This window comes from Pseudorasbora parva, chromosome 3 (assembly GCF_024679245.1).
Source record: "Pseudorasbora parva isolate DD20220531a chromosome 3, ASM2467924v1, whole genome shotgun sequence".
NCBI lineage: Eukaryota > Metazoa > Chordata > Actinopteri > Cypriniformes > Gobionidae > Pseudorasbora > Pseudorasbora parva.
In genome coordinates this window covers 17,126,635-17,152,530 of record NC_090174.1, presented here as the reverse complement: position 1 = coordinate 17,152,530, position 25,896 = coordinate 17,126,635, and the positions used below count along the sequence as shown (strand labels likewise).

The 25,896-nt window shown below is 39.2% G+C and overlaps 1 protein-coding gene across 3 annotated transcripts in view; it reads left to right on the top strand.

Moving 5' to 3' along the window:
- The window catches only part of taf6 (TAF6 RNA polymerase II, TATA box binding protein (TBP)-associated factor), a 116,352-nt gene that overhangs the window by 68,844 nt on the left and 21,612 nt on the right, over positions 1-25,896 (top strand). For all 3 annotated transcript variants that reach the window (XM_067437952.1, XM_067437950.1, XM_067437951.1), the window contains exon 5: positions 20,357-20,413. In XM_067437952.1, the coding sequence (XP_067294053.1) occupies positions 20,357-20,413 (57 nt within the window). The remainder of the gene's footprint in view (positions 1-20,356; positions 20,414-25,896) is intronic.

Genomic DNA, 25,896 nt, shown 5'->3' with positions numbered 1-25,896 from the left:
AAATGAACAAATATATGGAGAGTCCATATAATTCTATTAGAGTGCGTATCGGGCCACATTTTTCTGTCCGAGCCGGCCCGCGTCCGACAGAGCAGTAAACGAATCCGACCCGAGCCCGACAGGCATTAAGATGTTTATGTCCAAGCTCGACCCGACAGTTAAAATAATTTTTTTCCCTCATATACTAATGACACATGTAGCGTTTGTTTGTGTGGAAAGCCCGCTTTTATTAAGCAACTGTAGGAAGCCATTCTGAAATGTTTACAGACGAGCGCATCAGTACACGCATGGGGTATCAAACGTTACACAGAGCCCAATCAAATAGCCAACTGAAATTAAATGAACAAAGGTCTACTAAAAATGGCCCAAGCTAAGAGAACAAAACATTAACATTATACATTTGAAATGCTTATTGAACTGAAAGTCACCATTTTTCTCAAACTGTATGGTTCCTAAACTGCAACATGGGATCTATTCACACAATCTATCCATCAAAGTTCAGGCTAATCAAGGTTTTATGCAGAAAAAGAATTGCATCATTAACTGTTGATGGCTTCAAGGCTGTCCTCCTCTGCTCGATGGTCCTGCCAGCAGTGCTGAAGTTGCGCTTGTTGCTACTGCTGCTGGCTGGAATGACAAGGATGCCGCGGGCAATACGCATGTGTTGCGCGCTGGTTACGCCTTGTTGTCACAGTGACATAAACAAATTTCCACACACAGGAAGACGGATGTCATGTTAGGGTAATATTTTACATTTATTTTAATCACAAAAACAAACCATTGCATCAAGTTAAACAGGCCCATTGGCTACTTGCATAATAAGCCGTTTTAAATTTGAAAGGTTCAATTCCTTATCGAGTTGACGTGCCCGAGCTCGACCCGAACGTCATTTCTAAATATCTGTCCAAGCCCGGCCTGTTGGGTACCGTCGAGACCTGTCGGGCTCGGGTCGGGTATCCATCCTCTAAATTCTATTATATAATAAATTTGTACATACCTAAGCACCCATGAAAAAACAAACATTACTAAAGAACCTTTACAGAATTCATCACAGTGTATATAGTATGTGTACAGAGCAACAAAACAACAAGAAGTTTTTATTTTAGACATTTTATGTAAAATGGATGTAACCCCTTTGAATTGTACTTTCATATTTTTCTTTATTTTGAGTCCTAAATTACATTTGTTTGTAACTACTTTTAATTTGTAAACCACAAGGAATCTCATGTAGCTTTGATGCAGTACTATGATTATCCACTAGAGGGCGGTTAACTCGGTATGTGGTATGTTGTGTGAGTCGATCTATATCGAATTCAGACGAAGAAGCCAGCTGAACATGCACGCACGAGGTTGCCGATATCCTGTTACTGAGGAAAAAGAACCAGTCAATGTTTTTGATTTACTGGTGTTTCTTTTGCGAGAACTCTGATTGATTTTTTTGAATGCTGATTCTGTTTGAATGATCTACGTTACCTTTGAACGGCGAGCCAGACCCTGATCTACGATTCAAAAGAATCATCGCGATTCAACACGGATCGAATTGAGAGCTAAGCACATTCAACTTCGGACACAATATCAACCATTTTTCCTTGATTCATGGTGCTGAGCAACAAACAGAATATTGTGTATTGGCGTAAATTGTGAAAGGTTGTTTTCTAAAGTTGTTTAAATCTTTGTAATAAAATTGCCGGCTGTAAATTGCTTGAATTTAATTTGGCCCAAAATCTCTACTTTTTAAATCCTCCTAGAGCCGAACCTAGGCCTTATCTAACCTCTATTTGATAGAGTATATTGAATACTTATTCTGTTGCCCCGTTACAGCCCTTTTTGTGGCGAGCCCAGCCAGGAGGATTTTATTTTTAACAGCCTGTTATAAGTACATTGAGACAGCAGCGAAATTCCACGTTTTATTTTCTGGATTATTATTTTTTTTGTGACTGAGCACAATGAGTGTGTCTGATATTGAGAAGTGTTACAATGTGAAAGCACGACATTCCTTATATGTGTTAGGCATTACTGATAATGACACAGATGATGACATTATTGCAACTTTTGAGAATTATGGGGTCATTGTAAAATTAGTAAGAGTAGCTCCCTCTACTGGGCAGATAGGACAACCCATTGTTATAGTTGAGTTTGATGCACACACGCCTGTCACATTTCTTGAGCCTAATTTCCCCCTAGAAATTAAAGGGGGGGTGAAACACTCAGTTTCAGTCAATCTCATGTCAATCTTGAGTACCTATAGAGTAGTATTGCATCCTTCATATCTCCGAAAAGTCTTTAGTTTTATCATATTTATAAAAGAAATATGGGCTGTACCGAGTCTTTCCGGAAAAAACCGAGCGCCTGGAGGCGTATCGTGTGGGCGGAGCTAAAGAATCACAAGCGCGCAAAGCGGTGACGTCCTCAAGCGTGGAGAAACCCATCTATCTCAGCTAATACAGATAATGATCCACAATCAAATCTGAGGCTGAAATAAACTGAACAGGAGAAACGGCAACATCAGGACGTCCGTCTCTGTGGTATGTAAGTTACTGTATTTAATGGCCTCTCCACATTTCTGTGTCTTTACTCGCAGTGTATGAGGACATGATTCGGTTTATGGACTATTGTATGCGACTAGACCTTAGAAGTAGCAAGCAGAACGGTTTTGCACGTCAGACTAGTGTAACGTTATACAGAACAACAATGGAGTAACCGTTAGCGCATTTGAATGACGAAGCACGCGATCGTATCGTTTACTGATGTTTACTCATGCGACGGTAGCCAATAGCAGAGACATTTGAAGTTGATTTACTCACCGGCATCTTCCAAAGCAGGACCGCTCTGTCAAAAACACACTTCTTTGGTATGATTTGGTGAAGTCCTGTGACAGCAGTGACCGTGGAAATCCACTTTGCGACGCGACTGAAGCGATGCCTTGAAGCTTCCCGTCATTTCTGCGTTCAAATCGGTTCAAATGCAGCGCTGCCTTCCCGGGGCGCGTCATAAGTGTTCACGGAGGACTGGATCTGCACCTGAGAGATTGTTTACAGCGTGCATTTCCTCTCTCTCCCTCTAGTCACGCGCGCGCACCCTTCCGGGAGAAGAGCCCGTACAGCCCATACAAGGACCTTCCGCTCTATTTAACGTCAATTAGACCCATACTCGAAAAAAACTCGCCGAAACTTGTGAGAAACCGGAAGGAGTATTTTTAACACAGAAATACTCCATCAAACGTCCAACATTAGTTTTTGAAACTTTGTCTATGTTTAGGATGGGAATCCAAGTCTTTAAAGGTGTAAAAAGCTCAGTATGCAGGAAACAGCATTTCACCCCCCCTTTAAGAGTGTGCGAAACCCAGCAATTGCATGGTATGCAGATAACATTAAAGTGCTAGCACAGCCCCATGCCCAAGTACGAAGTTTATCCATTGAGACAAGTGATGACAGTGATGATGTGGTTCCTGAAGAGGTCTCTTCTGACAACAGTGACTTTATTCCAAAGAAGTATATAAAAAGACAGCCAATTAAGAAGCCAAAATCAAAGTCACGTGCCTTTAGCTTGGACAGCAAGCCTGATCCTGTTGTGAGGAAAAAAACGCCAAAGCCTGCCATTAACACACTTACCAATGACGACCTTAACCCTCCTGAGATCCAGCGTATAGTGGTCGAGCATGTCATTAAGAATGATGCTTTTTCTGCACAGACCCACTCCAAATGGCTGCGTTCCTTCTCAGGAAAAGTACCTAAGCCCCCAGGTGAAGCTGACTTTGATACTTTGTGTCTACATGTTGACCTTCTGTTGCAGGATTCTCTTCCAATAGATATCCAGCGCAGGAAAATCTTAGAAAGCCTCTTGCCACCAGCTTCTGATATGGTTAAACAGCTTGGTTCTACAGCTCCTCCTAAAGACTATGTGAAGCTCTTAGACTCTGCATATGGCTTAGTTGAAGATGGTGATGAAATCTTCGCCCGTTTCCTGAACACCAACCAAGATCCTGGTGAGAAAGCATCTGATTACTTACAAAGATTACAAACACTGCTTAGTACATCTGCACATCGTCAGTTGCTGAAACAATTTCAGCGTGGTTGCTGGGATCACTCATTAATACTTACCCTTCAGCTGGAAGCCAAAGCCCAGACACCACCTGACTTTGCAGAGCTTTTGTTGCTGCTCAGAACTGAGGAAGACCGACGTGCAGCAAAACTGGACAGAATGCAATGACACTTAGGCGGTTCAAAGCACAAAGCTGCAATTCACAAACACAAACCTGAGTCCAAATTGACAGAATACCCAAACACGGTGACACCTAAAGTGGAGATGCAAGCTCAGCGGGTAACAGCTAAACTAGGGGTGCACCGATCCGATATTAGGATCGGATATCGGCCGCGATACTGACGACAAAGCTGGATCGGGGATCGGAAAAATGAACAGATCCACAGGCCGATCCAGGTGTTTTTTTGTTTTGTTTTTTTAATCGCAGCAGAACCCTACGTCATTCATCAGCTTCACGTGTGTCGCGTGCTCGAAGCAACATGGAGCGAGCCAGAGAGTCGGATGTGTAGAGATATTTTATGCTTGCCACGCCAACTAGTTCATCTGTCGGCAATAATACTACCAATTTAATCCAGAAACACCATGTTAAGGAGCACGCTGCATTCCTGCAGCTCAGTAAAACTAAAGGAATGGACAATGTAGCCCAGCAGCTAACTTTGCAGGATGCAAAGAATTAATTTAGTGTAAGTGACTGATAGTGGATAATGCTAATGTAATGAACTGACGGTAACAACGCGCTGTTGACGCTCGCGCAAAATTATTATTATTATTATTATAAATTATTATTAATTTAACAATAGTATCGGATCGGTATCGGGTATTGACAGATACACAAAGCCCAGGCATCGGTATCGGTATCGGGACTGAAAAAGTCGGAACGGTTTACCCCTAAGCTAAACCACCAAAACCCTGGTTTTGCTTCAGATGCGGTGAAGAAGGCCACATAGCTAGGACATGTGAAGGTTCCATCAACAAAGCGCTTGTGGACCGAAAGTACAAAGAGCTCAAAGCAAAACAAGATGAATGGAAATGAGTGGAGTGCCGTTAAACTGGACGGGGTTTCAGTAACGGGACATACTGGGGCCCATTGCAACACAGAATGTCCCAATAAACAGAAACAAGAAGAAACAAGATGTCAAGCTCACTCCAGTCTTTCTTGTCATGAAAGTGAGTTAATCTCTGGCATAAATGCACAGCAGAAATTGTTATTGAGGGGCAACGTTGCAACTCTCTTCTTGATTCAGGGTCACAAGTGACCACAGTGTCCAAGTCTTTCTACGATACATATCTGTCATCCTCTCCAATCCTCTCTCTCGATGATCTTATTGAAGTTGAAGGAGCTGGGGGCCAGACCGTACCATACTTGGGCTATACTAAAGTTAGTATACATTTCCCAGAGAATATTGCTGGAAAAGCTGAAACAGTCTCTACACTTGCACTTGTCATCCCTGACTACAAATTCAATGCGGAAGTTCCAGTAGTGGTTGGAACCAACACCCTTGACCTATTGTTTACATCTTGTGTTACAAACGACAGCAGTTATGCTGCTCCAAAAGACAAATTCCAACATGCACCTTTTTTGAAAACTGTTGCACAGATACCTCCTGGGACAAAGCAGCGGTAAAGTGGGCCAAGTCAAGCTACAGGGTCAGAAATGTGTTGCCATTCCAGCGGGTCAAAAGATGGTCCTGGATGGGTATGCTAGGAATGTAGAAACAGTTGCTGATGCTCCGCTTGTAGTAGAGCCATCCACTCACTCCAGCCTCCCTGGTGGTCTGCTTTTGTGCAGCTACGTCCTGACCAGTCCCAGACAGACCTCTTTTAAAGTCCCTATTATCCTCCAGAATGAAACAGCACATGAAATCACACTCCCAGCTAACTGTTGTTTAGCTGAGCTCTATATTCCGTCAGCTCTGTCCTCCTTAATGAATACCTTAGCTAAAGAAAAAAAGCCAAGTGTTGTGTCTTCCACTACTAAAGTCGGCTGCAATGCTCTGTTCCCCCAATCCTGAAAATAAGGTCACATTCGATTTCACAGATTCATCTCTTTCTGAAGAGTGGAAAGTTAGAATCACAACAAAGCTCAACTCCATCCATGAGGTATTTGCAATGAGTGACCTTGACTATGGGCACACTACAGCTGTCAAGCACAGAATTCGGCTTTCAGATCCAACTCCTTTTAAACAGAGAGTGAGGCCCATCCACCCTTCAGATTATGGAGCTGTTAGGCTTCATCTCCAGGAGCTTAAAGATGCAAATATAATTTGTGAATCGGAAAGCCCCTTCGCTTCACCAATAGTTATTGTGAAGAAGAAGAACGGTGCTATCCTCCTGTGCATAGACTACCGAAAACTAAATAATCAGACGATCAAAGATGCCTACGCACTGCCTAAAATTGAGGAAACGTTTTCTGCATTGACAGGATCCAAATGGTTTTCTGTCATGGATCTTAAGTCGGATTATTATCAGGTGGAGGTTGAAGAGGAGGATAAGTACAAGAAGGCATTTGTAACACCTATGGGCTTCTGGGAATTTAATATAATTCCGCAGGGAGTGACTAATGTGCCTAGTACATTTCAGAGTGTCATGGAAAAGTGCATGGGCACTTAACATCTCAAAGAAGTCCTTGTCTTCCTCGACGATCTCATCGTTTTCTCAAACAGCCGGGTAGGAACATGAAGAACGCCTCATGAAAGTCCTGAACCAGCTGAAAGAGTTTGGTCTAAAACTATCTCCAAACAAATGCCACTTTTTCATGAAATCTGTGAAATATCTGGGACATATTGTTTTGGAGAAAGGCGTAGAAACAGACTGAAAAAATCTCTGCACTCACCACCTGGCCAAAGCCGACAAATATCAGTGAACCGAAGTCCTTTTTGGGTTTCACCGGGGATTATCGGAGGTTCGTTAGAGATTACTCCAAAATTGCCAAACCATTAAATGCACTAACAGTTGGCTGTTGTCCACCTCGAAGGAATGCAAGGGGTTTTAAACCTGCCTCCAATTCTGATTTCAAGAAACCTTTTGGTGGTAGTTGGACGCCTGAGTGTGAGACCGCATTCCAGACACTAATCCAGAAGCTGACCACAGCCCCGGTATTGGGATTTGCAAATCCAAAATTACCATACATCTTACATACAGATGCTAATCTCCATGGTCTTGGTGCTGCCTTGTACCAAGAACAAGATGGTTGTATGAGAGTGATTTCATTTGCAAGCAGAGGGTTGTCAAAATGTGAAAGGCGTTATCCCACCCACAAGCTGGAATTTTTAGCCTTAAAGTGGGCAGTGACGGATATGTTCTATGACTATCTGTATGGGGCCGAGTTCACCATCATGACCGATAATAATCCCCTCACATATATATTAACGTCTGCCAAGCTGGACACCGGTGGCTTGCGGCCCTGTCTACTTTCAACTTCAGCATTTGCTACAGAGCTGGGAAGAAAAATCAAGATGCTGATGGTCTCTCCAGGCGACCGCATGATCAGGTAGATACCGATGACAGTTCCCAGGCTGAAGATGACCGCATCAGTCAGTTTATCTCCCAGTTTCTGAATGAAGAAAATAGGATTTCTTTTCCTAAGGAAGCAGTGGTAGCCATTTGTCAAAAGTATCAACTGTTGGACACACTGTGGCAGAAAAAGATGCCAATTTACCTGTTGCTCTGGAATGTCTTGCCATTGATGCTAATGCCATCCCAGTTGAATTCTCAGAAGCTGAACTTCTTCCTGGTTTCAGCACCCTTCCCAGGATGTCGCAACAGGATTGGGCTGCAGAGCAAGCAAATGATCCTATCATTAGTAGAGTGACTCACTTCTTGAACACTGGCAAATGTCTTTCTTACTGTGTAAGGCAGCAAGAAAACTGAGAAGTCCAACTTATACGTCGACTGATTCACCAACTTGTAGTTCTTGATGGAGTCCTCTACAGGAAGTGTATGGATAGAGGAGAGCCCTTCTATCAGCTAGTTCTACCTCAAAAATACAAGGAAGTTGTCTTAAAAGCTTTGCATGACTCGGTAGGTCATATGGGAGTGGAGCGGACATTGGATTTAGTTCGTACGCGTTTCTATTGGCCAAGGATGTCTTTGGATGTTGAAACCAAGGTCAGTACCTGTGAGCGGTGTATCAGAAGAAAGGCAAAAGCTGAAAAAGCATTTTCCCCTTGTTAACATCGAGACCAGCCGACCTTTAGAACTAGTCTGCATGGACTACCTTTCTCTTGAGCCAGATGGTAAAGGTACTAAGAACATTTTAGTCATCACTGATCATTTTGTAAAGTATGCTGTAGCAATTCCAACAGCTGATCAAAAAGCAAGGACAGTTGCTAAAGCACTTTGGAGTAACTACTTCATTCATTATGGGATACCAGAACGCCTGCACAGTGACCAGGGTCGAGATTTCGAATCTGACATGATCAAAGATCTTTGTCTTCTACTGGGTATAAAGAAGACTAGGACCACTCCTTACCACCCACGTGGAAATCCCGTGGAGCGGTTTAACCGAACTCTTCTCCAAATGCTCGGAACTCTTCTAGAAGAAGACAAGACCAAATGGCGTGATTTTGTACAGCCTCTGGTACATGCCTATAACTGTACGAAAAATGACACCACCGGTTTCTCACCTTATCAGTTGATGTTTGGAAGACAACCAAGCCTTCCCATCGATGTAGCCTTCGGTATCAAGCCTGAAGGGGAAAAGAGAGTTAGTCATGCCGAGTATGTCTTGAAAAGCTTCAAGAGAGTCTGCAAGAAAGCTACAAGATTGCTGTTGAATACAGTAAGAAGACAGCTCTTCGCAACAAGCAACGATATGATTTGAAGGTGAGAGAATCCACTTTACAAGCTGGAGAGCGTGTTCTCGTCAAGAATGTTGGCATAAGAGGCAAGCACAAGATTGCTGACCGATGGAGCAAGACAATCTACCAAGTAGTCAAGCAAATAACTGATTCTCCAGTCTATATTGTGAAGCCTCTTATTACTGACAGACCTGAAAGAACCCTACATCGAGATTTACTCTTGCCCTGTGGTTTCTTAGCACCTGCCAATTCCAGTGATGAAGAGAACAGGATGGAGGGAAAGGAAAGAACGACTTGTTCTAGTGACTCACCAACTGTTCTGGAGGATGGTAATGAACAAGCTTATGATGTTGATGGAGAAACAGATTTATACTTTCCCCGAATCATCCAGGATAAGCCATATCCTATCGTAACAATTGTCAAGGAAGTGCCTTACACACACGGGGAGGAAAGTTCCTGTGAGACAGCACTGGATCCAAATGCAAACTCATTTGAAACTTGTGGAGATGTGGAAAATCTTGATGTTGGATTTGAGCATGTGAAATTTGATGGGGGAAACGCAGAAGAAGTAGCTTTCTCTGAAAAGGGGGAAACACCCTTACCTGAGGATACCCTGAAAGAAAATGTGGAAAACTCACCTGTCAAGGAACTGGATTCGGAGGCTGTTGAAGTCAACGATGATAAGTTTGAGGAGTTGATCCGGCATAGAACGAAACCTGTTGAGGGAAAAAGAGATGGAATGAGGAAAGAGGACAACAACAGTGAAATACAGATTGAGGAGAACGTTGAAAGAAATGGAAATACCCCTTTGCACAAAATACCAGAGCCGGAGTCCAGACGTTCTATCAGAATCAGGGAGCCACCTGATAGGCTAACATACACTTCATTAGGAAACCCCTTAGTGTTAGTCATGCAATCCCTGTTAAGTGGGTTAAACAAAGCCTTCACTCAAGCCCTTGAGTCAGATGATTACCCTGAGGTTAGAATACTGACACCTGATAGAGCAATGATTTTATAAGTACACCACATGCAGAGACGCATGCAGGTTCAGGAGAGGAGGATGTAACCCCTTTGAATTGTACTTTCATATTTTTCTTTATTTTGAGTCCTAAATTACATTTGTTTGTAACTACTTTTAATTTGTAAACCACAAGGAAACTCATGTAGCTTTGATGCAGTACTATGATTATCCACTAGAGGGCGGTTAACTCTCCGGTATGTTGTGTGAGTCGATCTATATCGAATTGAGACGAAGAAGCCAGCTGAACATGCACGCACGAGGTTGCTGATATCCTGTTACTGAGGAAAAAGAACCAGTCAATGTTTTTGATTTACTGGTGTTTCTTTTGCGAGAACTCTGATTGTTTTGTTTTTTTTGAATGCTGATTCTGTTTGAATGATCTACGTTACCTTTGAACGGCGAGCCAGACCCTGATCTACGATTCAAAAGAATCATCGCGATTCAACACGGATCGAATTGAGAGCTAGGCACATACACACACACACACACAAAAGGCCTTTACACTCGAACATTTGAGTGTTACACCCACACAAGGAATCCAGAAGGACTATTGGGACTGTTTTCTTTTTTTCTTTTTTTTTTCTTCCTGGACTTCACATTCAACTTCGGACACAATATCAACCATTTTTCCTTGATTCATGGTGCTGAGCAACAACCAGAATATTGTGTATTGACGTAAATTGTGAAAGGTTGTTTTCTAAATTTGTATAAATCTTTGTAATAAAATTGCCAGCTGTAAATTGCTTGAATTTAATTTGGCCCAAAATCTCTACTTTTTAAATTCTCATAGAGGCGAACCTAGGCCTTATCTAACCTCTATTTGATAGAGTATATTGAATACTTATTCTGGTGCCCCGTTACATGGACATATAAATGTAGACCTCTCAAGCTGCGATACTGAACAGAACCACACGGAGAAGCCAAAAAAACTCCTAAATCAACTGCTTTGACTGCAAAAACCTACGATTACTAAACACAAAAACGTCGCTCCCTCCGCTGCACACATGCTCAGTATATCATCGGCTCTGCTGCTCGTGTTCATTATCATTATCAGTTCTCTCTTAACAGTATGGTTAAGTTCGTGTGCTGTTAACTGAATAACTCCGGGATGTTGGTTTATTTCGAGTCAGAGGGAGAGTCAGACACATCAAAAAGTGAATAACTTTAGAAATGTGTGGATTAGAGCTTACTAGAGATGCAAACTTTTTGGAACGGTTCAGTCCGATTTGGTAACTGAGCAGATTGTGAAATACTCAGACTGGCCAGTCTGGCACCAACAACCATGCCACGCTCAAAATTGCTTAAATCACCTTTCTTTCCCATTCTGATATTCAGTTTGGAGTTCAGGAGATTGTCTTGACCAGGACCACACCCCTAAATGCATTGAGGCAACTGCCATGTGATTGGTTGATTAAATAATTGCATTAACCCCATGCCTGTCAAAGATCGCAGACTGACCCAAAACTACTATTGTTCAACATTAACTGCTCGTTAAAACATTAAACTCTTACTTTATCTGGACAGACTCAGCATCATTAGACAGAAGAAAGACTCCAGCTTTGATATTTGAACACTGTTTATGATCAAACTGCGTTGCAATGACATTAATTTTTTAATTTATGTCAGGAGTGAATTATAATCGGAGTGCAGGAGTGCAATATTTTGAATGTAATATCACACGCACATTAATTCTCTCTCATCTGCAGCGGCTCAGTTGTGTTCACACAACTCGCAAAGGACAGCTTTCAGTTTAGCTCTTAGTTCAAAAGTGCTGTATCTGGAGAAATATTGATTTATCACGTTTGCAAAATCGTCATACAGAATACAATTTCTATTCATTTTTCACTGAATTATCCGATCTAAAACAGAATTTAAACATGCACAGAGCTCTCTCCATGTCTCCTTCAGAGTATGTGAGCGGAGTGGAGTGGGAGCGGATCGAAGAGTGGAGCGGCGAGATTTTGAATGGAGTGAGGAGTGATTTTTTTTTTTAAAGTCGTAGCGTTGTGGTTTTCACTTGCTCTGAGAGCGCTCCACTACTGCTCCATCACGAGTACAATTCATGCCAACGGGCCAGCACATAATAACTACAATGATTTTGGTGGTTTTATTTAGTTTAATATTAAGTTTTGTTTTGTAAAAAGCCTTTCTTTCGTTTTGTACAAATTGTCTCTTAATGTTAATAAAGGTTTCTTCGGCCAATTGCATGTATTAAATAAATAAGAAGCAAATAAGTAGACTATCGTGACGTGAGGTCGCGGAAGCTCGAGGTCGCGGTTTCATTGCTCATGAACTGGAGCACGTCTCAAATAAACTGTAACTCAGCAGGCTTGCCTCACAGAAATGAGAAATATGTAGCCTAATATGTGTAGAAACTATTTGAAACGAAAAGATTTAAATAAGCAAAGTGCAGTGTTCAGAACTCACACGGCCGATAAACAACTAGCTTGATACAGATGGATCACGGCGATGATCATGAGCGGGATGTGGGATTTTTTTTTTTGTACCTTCTACATTCTGAATATGATCCGGTGAAAGCACATTTTAAACAGGTAGCACTTATTCACAATGTAATCGTTTTCTCTAATGCATTCAAACACATCTTGTAGTGCTTACCTGCTTACAGTCTTTATAGGATTTTGAATGAGCAGAAATCTGTATTGATCTGTAGATAAAATAACTGATGAAAACGTATGTTCATCTTTCCAAACTTCCAAACAAAATTTGCACTGCAAAACGGATCAATGATATTTAACTTTAAATGCTGATAAAGCCTATAAATTTGGCATAGTGTATTCATATCGAGTATCAGCTGAAATTAACAAATCACGATTCAAAATAAATGTTTCAAGATCAATATGCATATGCATCGTCAGGATTTGTAATCGATGCATCGGAAAAACGAGTGAATCGTTACACCCCTTATATGTGTGTGTGTATATATATATATATATATATATATATATATATATATATATATATATATATATATATATATATATATATATATATATATATATATATATATATATATATATATATATATATATATATATATATATATATATATATATATAGATTACGGCTGGGCAAGTTAACACGTTATTATCGCATTAACACATTAATTCATTAACGCCGACAATTATTTTATTGCGCATTAACGTATTTATTATTATATTGAAAACCCGTTGCTCACTGCCTCTGAATACACATATAGACAAAACATTGGTCACAGGAGAATACAGTGCTGTCTGTAAGCCAAGGGCTTGACATTCTTTGTCTGGGACAAATAAAATAAAATTGCCAGAAACGCAATGATGAATCAGATTTCTTTTGTTTTTATTATTATATTCAATGTTAATAGCAATTGATAATGGAGTGTATCTGCCTCTGGTAACAAAGTCGCGTTGAGGCTCCCAGTGCCTGTCTCTTTGTGAGAGACATTCGTGGAGAAATCAAAAAGTGAGCAGCAATGTAAACTAACAGAAGAAACATACTCGGGTAAAACTACAAACGTTTTTTTGTAGTTGGTGATATTTATGATTTATGATATTGTTAATAACACAAGTCGACTTTACAATCGTGAATTGTGTAGCATGAATGGTTTAGTCTAGGTCAATAAACAAGTAGCCTAAATAATATTAAGTTACTTACATTTTTAGATCCAAACAACCTTTTTTTGTTCCATTTCACCCATGATTTCACCAACGAAAATAGTTCCAATAGAAAGCAAAACATCTAGCGTGGTGTTTTGTTACTGAATGAATCAGCATTTTGAATGAATCATTTGAATGAACGACTCAATGACTCACTTATGAAGACAATCACTTGCTGCCCCCTATTGGGGGCATGTTTAAAAGTATGATTGCATGTTTTATTTAGAACATCAATCTTATAACATTATTTATTGCAGCTGTATTTTTTGCAGTTTAAATTATTTAATTTGATTGGTAACAACCTGTAGTGTCTTTACTATTATAACTGAATTTATTCATCAAATGTAAAAATTGAACATGAAAGATGATGCATAAATTTAATAAGATTTAAAAAATGGCCTTTATGAAACTCAAGTCTTAAAAAGTCTCAAGTCTTTGCCCTCGAATCCCGAGACAAGTTGCGTCAAAGATGAGGCAAAATCCCGAATCGAGTCAAAAGTCAAAGCCAAGTCTCAAGTTGACTCAAGTCGACTACCATTTTAGTTTCGAGTCTTTTCATGTCCTCTTACCACAGAAATAAAATGTATACAAATCATGTATGTCTGTAAGATTTATTTAAACCACTTTTTATATAATGACATTAAGCAAATACAGTTAAAAAACAGAACATTTAAATTTTCACAAAAAATGCTTGTATTTCAACAGCATATTGCACTAGAACAATGCACAGTAGCTTCAGTCTTGTATTGTATTTACCTCATATTGCAAAACAGTTTAACTTTCAAATAGACATGGGTCATTTTAGCCTAAACTTAGGGCCATTATGAGAATATTGTTTAGCTTATTTTTGGTTTAATTTGGTTTACTTTAATTATTTAATTATTTTGTTTTGCTATACTTTTCATGCCAGCTTGCCATGGCCCCCCTTGCATCCCCTCGCGGCACCCAGGGGTCCCCGTCCCCACTTTGAAAACCACTGCTATAAAGCATGACTTCAGTTTCTTGAGGGAAAGGGCTTTCTTATGACTTTTGAAGCAGTGAAAATATTCTTAATATTGCATACACTGAAACTGAAATGTATTATCATATACCATAGTGTATAATAAACAATGAATATTAACACAACAACATTGATATGAGTAAAGAGTAGTTTCAAATACAACATGTGTGGCTATAAGGGATTTTCTGACATTTGTTTCATATTCTTCTCTGTTACAGGTATGAAGAATACTTAGAGGGGTGGGGAAGAGGGATGGGTGGCCCAAAACAAGCCATATTAATTATTATTAATTACATATACAAGCCATAACAATTATTATATTATTTATTATCATCAGTATTATTTATGATCAATAATTTATCAATAAATGAGCCTGCAACATATTCAATTAAAATCTCAGCCAGTACAGACGGGAATTTAAAAAAATCTTCAAATTGCAATAAAGGCTGTGATCAGAAAAGGTTTGGAGATGGAAAAAGAGAAAAAGTGACATGAAGGCTAATTATGGTAACTATGGTAACCCATAGTCGGAGTTAGTGGACACATATGGAGCAGTGCTGAACATGCACACTGCAAACCGTGAAAAAGATAAGCCCTGTATCTCAATGTGCAATCTGCTCTAAATAGTATTGAAAATTAATGTCACAGCTAGTCTACTATTTAGAATTAATAATATGCACTTTTTTACAGTCTATGATTGGGAGTTATTATAGTTTTGCTTTTTGAAATTAGTTTTTTATTTTAGTATCGTTTTCAATTTTGCTATAAATTTCAGTTTAGTTTTAGTTAGTTTTACAAATGGTTTTGCTAGTTTTAGTTTAGTTTTTATTTTGCAAATACATTTCTATTTAGTTTTTATTTATTTAGACTCAGTTTTAGTTTTAGTAATTATAGTTTAGCAGAGTTACCATAATGTAGTGTAGAGACCAAATCAAGGTTTTTAATTTCAGCAAAGTTTAATGTTTGCACAGATTAAAGTTTAATCTTACTTCCTTAAGTGAAATAACTTGATAAACAAGCATTATTGTTTAAACCCAGGAAGGTCTTACAAAACATGCATAAAGTTGGGTCTTCACCTTTGAGCAAAAAAGCTTGAGTCAAACTATGACCTATACAAACAACGATCTCTAGATTAAAAATGAAATAAATTATATTTTGATATTAAAAATTATATTTAATATTTTTGACATAATACTCAGAGGATCTATCTTAAAGAACAAAATAAATGCAACGTAAAATATAAAAGTAAAAATGATAAATTCCAGACAAACTCATTCATAACAAAGATGAAATATTGTTAAACAATTAAAAGCTTATTTTAATTTCTTCAGTAGTACAATGTAGGCTAGCAGCGTAAGACCACAGCTAAAGTCATCTGAATACAGCCAACACACACTGTTGTGCTGTGTGTGTGTGTGTGTGTGTGTGTGTGTGTGTGTGTGTGTGTGTGTGTGTGTGTGTGTGTGTGTGTGTGTGTGTGTGTGTGTGTGTGTGTGTGTGTGTGTGTGTGTGTGTGTGTGTGTGTGTGTGTGTGTGTGTGTGTGTGTGTGTGTGTGTGTTGTGCTATAATTGTAAAGGGGACCAATGTCCTCATTTATCTAGTAAAATATTATGATAACTTTATTATTATTTATAAGCCTTTTTAACTAGTGAGGACCAGTCAAATGTCCTCAATAGTTAAAAAGGCTTATAAATCGGCCAAAACATGTTTTTATTTAAATCTATTGTTTTGCACGTTCTTGGGATGGGTAGGTTTGGGGATAGGGGTTGGGTTAGGGGATATAAAATATCATTAACCTGATATAAAATCAATAGAAGTCCATGCAATGTTCTCACTTATATAGTGAAACAAACGTGTGTGTCCTGGTATTCCCTACTTTGTGGGGAAATGTCTCCACACAGATAATAATATTATTAGTAGTAAATGATTATGATAACACCTTTGAGCCTGTCAATATTATGAAAACATGAAATCTCAAATGCACAGTAGGCTAGTACTTGCTACTAGTTGCTGACTTTTGCCCCTGCTTCTCTCGTCGCGTAAGAAACGGCATTCTAAAACAGTGAGCTTAAGTTAAAAGAAGTTCAACGTGCATCTCATTACCTTGTGTTATTTCCCATTTCACTGCCACGGATGCATTGATTCTTTGTGAACTGCCGTTAAGGACTAGTGATGTGTTGACGGTCTGCACGCGTCCGTCACAGGACAGCGGTTAATCTCCTCCTCAGATCACTTCACGCGCAGTAGCGCAATATACAGACACTCCCTCAACCGCCGCAGTCAGATTTTCCACCACATTAAATAGGGCTTATTAATAACGAAAACAAATATTTATTTTTGCTAATTATTATTTTATTTCAGTTAGTTTTTTAGTAAGAGTAGTTAGTTTCGTTTAGTTTTAGTTTTTTATTTATTCAGATTTTTTAATTTTATTTCAGTTTACGAAAATGTTTTTTTGACCAATAGTTTTAGTCTTAGTTTCAGTTTTCGTTTACGAAAATAACCTTGGTTGGGACACAGGCAAACACTAAGGGAACGCTGCAATATAGCCACATATTTATAATAAAATACATTCAAACCATACCTACTGTTATTATTAGTAGCCTATACTTGTTTTTTATTTTATTTTTTATAATAGCCTATCATATAAAATACATTATAAAAATATGTTTAAGATTAAATTAGTTGCCTCTCCTCCCTGTTTCCTCTCCATCTCTGTACATCTCTGCTGGTTGCATTGTTTGTAAAAATGTATTAGTTTATTTACGTCTACAAACTATCATTACATGCATTTATAACGTCACATCACATGCCTGCACATGCGATTTTTATTCTTCAATGAAGGGGAGAAGGAAGCGGGATGTATGAGGACAAATTACTACAGCACTTGTATTGTTGCACTTGCACTAATGCTATTAGCTGTGAAAAGACAGTGTCAGGCAATGTATTTGGACAAACAGCGACAAATCTAAAGAAACGAAGTTGCTTGTCATATTTTCCCATCAAGCAACCACATTTTTTAAAATAAGGCCAAAAAAACCTTGACCCGCAACTCGAGATTTCTTAACATGACTTGCCAAAAAAAGAAGCCCAAAGTTATGTGATTTTTGCGGACTTGGCAGCTATGGATGCTGTCGAATCAAACCAACGTGGGACTACAGTGATTGGATGTCGTGCAGGCTGGGTGCATGCTCTCTGCATGCATACAGGCGGTGCACATTTTTTTCTATAAAAAAGGGAAGTGCAGTCTGCTTTACACGGAATGATGCATAACATCACCTTTCCTCATATTCTTAACTTTTACATAAAGCTAAAATATTTGTGCAGTTCTCACAGCAAAACATGTCTCAGTTCAGTAAACTGTTGGAGTTACAACATATACTTCAAGATAGTTTATTTCTAGTCTGAGGGACTGTCACTCATGTCAGAAAGTGAGTAACTATAGTAACTTGTGGGATCAGCGCTGATTTGAGACGCGAACCGTTTAGAACGATTCAGGTGAACTGGTTCGACCGGATCACTAAAAAGATCCGGTTAAAAAGAACGATTCGTTCGCGAACCAGACATCCAGCGGCTATTGTTTAGGGTTCTTGCCACCGCGAGACAAATCGGCATTGCAAATTGAACATATAGCTCGCCTTGAATTGCCTTCTTGTGACTGAAAGTACTGCCAAACAACACATTTTCTGTTCACAAGTTCCATTTTCACTTTCTCACAGCCTACTGCATTCGAACGGTCCACCTAGTAAACACGTTGCCATAATCAACCGCGGCATCATGTTCGACCAGTATCGCGTAGTGCAAGCGGGTTCTAAAAAAATTCTAAGGTTCGGCAGAAACCGAACCCAGTCTAAAAGCCCAATATTCGGCCGAATCTGAACCCCGAATCCTGGATTCGGCGCATCCCTAATTCACATACACTAGTATATATTCGGCTACAGACTGGAGCCCTGCGCTCAGATTAACACGGAAGTGACTGAACGTTAGCCTGACAAGCCAGAACCACATCAAGATGTTTGGTCTGGAAACTCACCATAGACAGGGCTCAATCCGAGGGGCGGGATAAACTTTGTCGAGGGGCGGGTTGTCTTTCAAACTCCTTCTGCACGCGATAGGATAGCGCTACCACCAACCAGAGCAACGAAGGTGAAACAGAGCTTGTTGATAGATTAAACATTCACCGTATCCGGTCAGCAAAACCCTGAACACATTTTCCTTTTTTAAGAATGACTTCAGTGTCGTTCTTTGTTCTTTTCTCAGAGAAAAGCTTAACTCCAAGCCTTCCAGAATCACGGTCAAAGCTGATTCGAAAGACCGCCGCCGTTCGCCAGTTTCTGTGTTTACTAGAAGCACACAAACGCAACTCGGCCGTCGTCATTATGGCCCCGCTCACCGACTCTATACACAATGTATTTGGTCCGGCAAGACTTAGGGGAATACAGCTCAGAAGGGTATTGAGAGTTCCTAGACGACACTTGCGGGCAGATTAAATTTGCTGCCGCTAAGGTGCGTCTAGATTTCTAGGCTAACTGAACGTAGCTGTGGGTACCGAATATACTCGGGAGTTGGTATTACCGGTACAACAGAAATGACCGACTTTGTATCGAAGTGACATTTGATGTTTATCTGCTGATGTTGAATGGTTTTGATGTTTTTTTGTATTTACTAATTCGGGGAACAAACACAGTCTCTATGTGATAATATCTAGGTTAAAGAGTCTCTATATGCTGGGATTTATTTGACTCTGGTGACAGGAGACAGCTAGCAGATGGTCAGTTTAGCCAGTTTGTCTGCTTCCTGACCTGGGCCCTAGTTAGTCAAGGTTTAGCTCTAAGACTATGTGCCAAATTACTAGAGAAATGAGTGGCACCATCGCAAGAAAGATAGATGCCATCCTGCTTCAACAGGTCAGGTCTGCCCCAAAAGCTTTTCCAATTGTCTTTTAACCTTATGTTATTTTGCAGACACCGCTTAGACAACCAGCAATTGAATGATGATAGTCTGCAAAGTATCTCATCACTCCTTCAAACAGGGAGGGGACTGGAGCAAAAACTGCATTTGACATCATACTTGCGAGGTCACACACAGTTGAACTTCAATTAGTGCCCACATGAATAATATTCTTAGAGAATTTAAGATTAGCATTAGCCAGCACTTTTAAATTTGCTTTGATGTCAGGCTCCCGGTAAACATTTGATTTATGGTGGCTGGTGTCTGTATATTCACTTTCCATGTAATATAATCTGCAATAACTAGGGCACTTTCAACAGGATACTGAGTGGGGAGAACCTGTTTGATTTTCTAATTGGAATGGAAGAGTGGTATTTAGATCTGCGCCTCTACCTTCTCACCGTCACCTATTTACCCTGCTGTAAGGGTTCTACAGCCAGAACCGAACAATGTACACAGTTCACTAAGCTATTCACATCCAAAGCAGTGTCTAAAGCTGTTACATTCTCTCTACTCTCAGATAAAGCCTGGATGCGTGTCTCTAATTCAGAAATCTTCCCCGTCAGCCTGGCTTTCTCCTTACATTTATCACATGTGAAGTCCTATTTGCTAACGGAGAAGTATATGCTGAACATATAGCATGCACTGAAAGTGACAATGACTGGAGAAGACATGGCTTACCATATTTGTTGATTAATGCAACTTACTAAAGTTGTTTGATGGAGTCCATTTACTAATCCAACTCACCACAGTTGTTTAATGAATTCAGAAAACAGGAGACCCTGGTGCAGAGATGCCAAGCTAACACACTTGTGAAATGCTAACGTGTGATAGTGATTTAGATTTAAAAGCAAAAGAAGAAAATTGCCTGATGTCTCTGTCTTTCAGCTCACTGGTTAAGCATTGATGGTGTCCAGCCTGCAATACCAGAGAACCCACCTCCAGGTAAGGATATAATGTTTAATATTTTAATATACATATTGTCAGTACAACATGTTATTATACTGCAATAAAGATAAAGTTCATATTTAAAGACCCACTGAAGTGCCTTGAAACGCGCCACATTATTCAATGTGTTGACGTGATCTCTGAATCCCTGAAACAGCTCCAGCTGTTAGCAGCTCCTCCCCTTTTTTGAAACAGCCAATAGCGTTTCGTTAATATACAGTTTGACTAGAGCGCAAGAGTGGACCTTCTCGCTCTGTTTGGTAAAGCCAGTTTTCTCTAACACTGTTTACCATCATAATCTCCTCCATATCGCTTTGAAATGCAGCATTCTGTGCAAAATTCAAATGGGTCGATTTGTTTGTTGTCTGCGCGGACTCGCGCATATGATCCGCGCTGCGCTCTCGTGCCTGTAGTCTAAATTTAGACCAGAGCCGTTGGGGTGTGTGCGCTGCTGCGGTGTGTAAAACTAACGTGAAAAAAGACTTTATTCGCCTCAAATGAAAGCATATTTACACTGAATCGTTTCCTATCACATATATAGTGTGTTATGTGCCTTTCACCATGTAGAAATTAGTAAATGTATGTTAACTGACCGATTTCAGCTTCAGCAGTGTAGGGGGCGGGCTTTAGATTCTAGAGCGCATTCTGATTGGATGAGAAAGTGAAGTCTGCGATGATGTCACCAAAATCTGAGATTCGTTTTAGCGGAAGTGGGAGACTGTAAATTTTTAATGCTTATATTGCAAATGTTGTCATAGTTTCAGTGGACCTTTAAATCATTCACTTAAAAAAAAAAATCTTATTTCTGTTTGAGACAGAAACAAGAAACAAGATTTCATTCAGAAACAAGGTAATTTTTCTCACCCCATCGGCAGATAATTTTGCCCGTTTTAAGCAAAAACGCACTTCATTTGGATTTTATTTTCAACAAAACAATGACCCACTTTATATAAGGTGGCCTTAATTACAATGTACTTGCATTTTAATTTAATTGCACTTGCAATTCAATAATTTGATACAATGCACTTATTGTGTACATACAAGTTTTTACATTGTACTTACATTTTAAAAAATACCTGCAAGTAATTACATCTGTAATTAATTTCTGTAGTTACATTTGTAATTACACAATTGGCACTTCCATTACACCTAACCTTAATCTCACCCATATCACCACACCTGTCTCTAACTCTACCCGTATCCCACCTCAATATCAGCAAAGGTGTTTTGTAATACATTTTGAATACAGTAATTACATTGTAGTTATTTTTTTATATAAGTACATTGTACTTATTACATAAAGTGGGGCCCAAAACAAGAAAAAATATCATGTCATTTTACTTGTATAGTAAATTTATCTTGATTTAAGAATTGTTCGATATTTAGACTAGAAACAAGACAAAATTACTAAGTAAGAAGAGCATTTTTTGCATTTTTTAAAATTTAGGCCCTAGCCTGGCCCTGGCCCAAGACGCTGAGGCCCTAGCCCGACCCGATTCCGACAGCTTATCAAAATGTACGGGCCGAGTCCGACTGGAGCACGTGTTTTTTTTGTTTGTTTTTTACACTGTTCCAGCCATTAAAATATTTAAGTTTTGTTTTAAATGTCAAAGTAGTTATATTTTGTTTCGTTTCTTTATTAAGTCAATTTAGAAAAATGTTTAGAGCAATTTTTTTTGTTAAATTAGTTTACATTTTTTTAAGTGACAACCAAGCAGCCAGTGGCCGACAGTGAGTTAACCACATGTTTAAAGGGGGGGTGAAACACTCAGTTTCAGTCAATCTCATGTCAATCTTGAGTACCTATAGAGTAGTATTGCATCCTTCATATCACCGAAAAGGCTGTACCGTGTCTTTTCGGAAAAAAACGAGCGGATGGAGGCGTATCGTGTGGGCGGAGCTAAAGAATCACGAGTTCGTGCAGCTATTGCATGAAAGCATCTGAAAGCTGAGACGTCCTCAAACGTAGAAAAGAAAACGTTACCCTAATAAACCATGGCTATCAATCAGATTCAACTATACATATATGATCCAGAGTCGGATCCAGAGGCTGAAATAAATGGAATAGGAGAAGCAGCAACAGCAGGACGTCCGTCTCTGGTATGTACTGTATTTATTGGCTTGTCAACATGTGCGTGTGTTTACTCTTGGTTTATAAGGACATGATTTGGTTTAAGGACTATTGTATGCGACTAAACCTTAGCAGTAGCAAGCAAAGCGGTTTTGCACGTCACAATAGTGTATACATAGAAAAACAATGGAGTTACGCCTTTGAATGACGAAGTACGCTTTGTGTGAACGTTCCCTAGGTTTATGTTTGGGTGGTTTTGCAATAAACAAATAGACACATACTAAACATGTATTTAAACACATGCCGTACATCGCATGCTCCACTGATGAATAAACTATATACGATTGTGTTGTATATATGAAAGGGATTGCACTTTGCACTTTGTGATTGTTTTTAACTATGAAAAGGGCTTTACAAATAAAATATATTATTATTATTATTATTATTGTTTACTTACGTGACGATAGCCAACAACATAGACATTTGAAGCAGTTTTACTCACTGCCTGCTTCCAAAGCAGGACCTTGAACCTTTATTGTTGGGACCGCTCCATCAAAAACACTTCTTTGGTGACATTGTTGATTTGGTGAAATCCTGTGACAGCAGTGAGTGCAGCATTTATGGGCGTGCATTTGCTCTCTCGCTCTGGTCGCTCGCACGCACGCACGCACGCACACACACCAATCTGGGGGAAGAGCCCAAGCGGACCCATGCTCGAAAAAAACTTTCCGAAACTTGTGAGAAACCGGAAGGAGTATTTTTGACACAGAAATACTCCATCAAACGTCCAACTTATTTTTTGAAACTTTGTCAATGTTTAGGATGGGAATCCCAAGTCTATAACAGTGTAAAAAACTCAGTATGCATAAAACAGCATTTCACTCCCCCCTTTAATCAATTTAGCTTCTCAAATGAACTCTTGACTTGTCTTGCCTATCATAAAATCTATAGATATAAAACACTTCAAGCATCACAATGTTAGTTCATTTAGCCTACTATTACCACCACAGTGAAAGGCATTTTTGACGCTTGCGAGGTTTATTCTGCTCGCAACGGTGCTCGCAAACTAAACAAGCTAAACAATCTAAACAAATTTAAAAAAAAATGAACATGCAGGTTGTCTTATACCTTACACCTCTGCAAAATGAATATAAATCTGATCTTCAATTCCCACGGTATATGCTCATTTAACGGAGTTCACATCAATGAAAGCAAAAGATTTCGAGATGCATTTTATTCAGCAGCTCAATTTAAATTCAAAGACCGTAATATGAGCGAGCGACCTAAGCACTGGTAAGATCATTTAGTCTCATTCATTTTTATTGAAGATTATTGTGTTTTTGAGCATCTTAGGCTTTACATTTTAAGTTTAATTTACAACCATTTGCGTTGGCTTGCTTTACTCATTTGCAGCGATGCATGTTGTAGTAGCATGTCATATCTAAATGCGAAGCCCAGCCCGCATTTTGGGTATGGCATGAAAATTGTCCCGAAGCCCAGCCCTAGGGCCGTAAAAAAGTCAGGGCCCATCGAGCTCGGGCATAAAAGCCGGGCACTACTCTGCATTAAAGGGATAGTTCAACCAAAAATGAAAATTTGATGTTTATCTGCTTACCCCCAGTGCATCCAACATGTAGGTGTCTTTGTTACTTCAGTAGAACACAAATGAAGATTTTTTTTTGCTGTGTGCCAGTCATATAATGCATGTGATTGGGTAACAATTCTACATGTTGACATGTTGAATGCACTGGGGGTAAGCAGATAAACATAACATTTTCATTTTGGGGTGAACTATCCCTTTAAAAAAATGTTAGGAAGCACTTCAGCTTCTATGAAGTTGAAAGGGAAAATGACCTGGACAAGATCCACACTATATGCAAGATGTGTCAAACTAAACTCAAATATTTTTGAAACACAACAAACATAAGAAACCATATTATATAGTGTTTCCGATGCTCCGTTGTATTGCTGCCCAACGAGGCCACTCCTAAAGCCACCGCTACGGGATCAATTACCCACCAAGGCACCGCCCCATACCACTATGTTGATTTGTATAAATAATAAAATAATTCAGTTCAGTTAGAGAACAGACACTACAATTAAAAACTGAACGTGTCTGTTCAATATAATGTGAGTGAGCCGAGCGCACCAACACAGCAGGAATCAGAATTGCATTCATCACGAGAGCAAAGAGCTGAGGTAAGCGTTGGCGCGGCATACATTCATGTATGTTCAGTCTGATGTTTTTTTAGTTCATGCCTTTGGAAGCTTGGTTATTACTTTATGTTATTGATTCAGAATATGCTGACGCCTGTATTAATTTACTACAAGTATGTTGCTACAGACACTTTTCCTGCAATGTTGGGACATATTCTGGCAAATAGAACCTTCCTGTTGACTTGTAAAATCGCCTCCATTTGTTTTATTAATAAAATATATTTGGTTCCATTGTAAAGATCATCAATTATTACATTAGTTCAACTAGGCTATAAAGCAGCTCTGCAGAAAACAGTGATGTTATCCTCCAACTCAGTTCAGTTGTCATCAAATAGTGTCAGTTGCTATTTTTACATGCAACCAAATAATCCATTAGTAATTGGATTGACATCATAATCGGACTGGAAATTCTTAATGCAAACACCTTAATTGATCCCATTAAGATCAATCTGAATGAAATTCCAATCAGATTGAAAGGGGTGGTTTATTCCTTTTCTGATTTTTCCGATCGAGAGAACATGTAAACACTTGAATCGGATCGAAACTGGAAAGGACTGCACCGAGAGAACATCAACACTTGGTCAAACACTTGGAAATTGACTGCACATGTGCAGTGGCTTAGGAATGACAGATATGACACATGGAACGAGATGCAGTTGTTAAATAAAATGTCACAAATTACTCAGGTTATTCTAAAATTCTCCTACCACTCATTGTCTGTGAAGTTAATTATAACAACGTCTTATCGGTCCTCACTTTATTCTCTCATCCACAGATACTTTATTTTGGGTGCAGGAATGGGCATTTTTACTGTTCAATAAATATAAAGCAGCACGGCGTTATGGTTCATGTGCTTGTCGTCTCATCTATCTGCTCCTGATTAGGAGACCAGTGTTTCCCATACATTGATTTAGTTCTGTAAAAATATATTTCATAAAAGGTAATAGGAAACAAAAAGTGTGCATTTAAACATAGCACAGTGAGTGCAGTCAGATCAATAATATCGTTGAATATTATAATAACTTGCATACTTACATACTGTTAACTAGTTACTATTACTTTTGAACTATTATTAACTTGCATACTATTTGTGCAGTATTTAAAGCTACACTGTGTAACTTTTTAGTTTATTCTTAGCTAAAAACACTTAGTTCTTTCAAAAATATATGTGCTCATTAATGTATATTTTTTA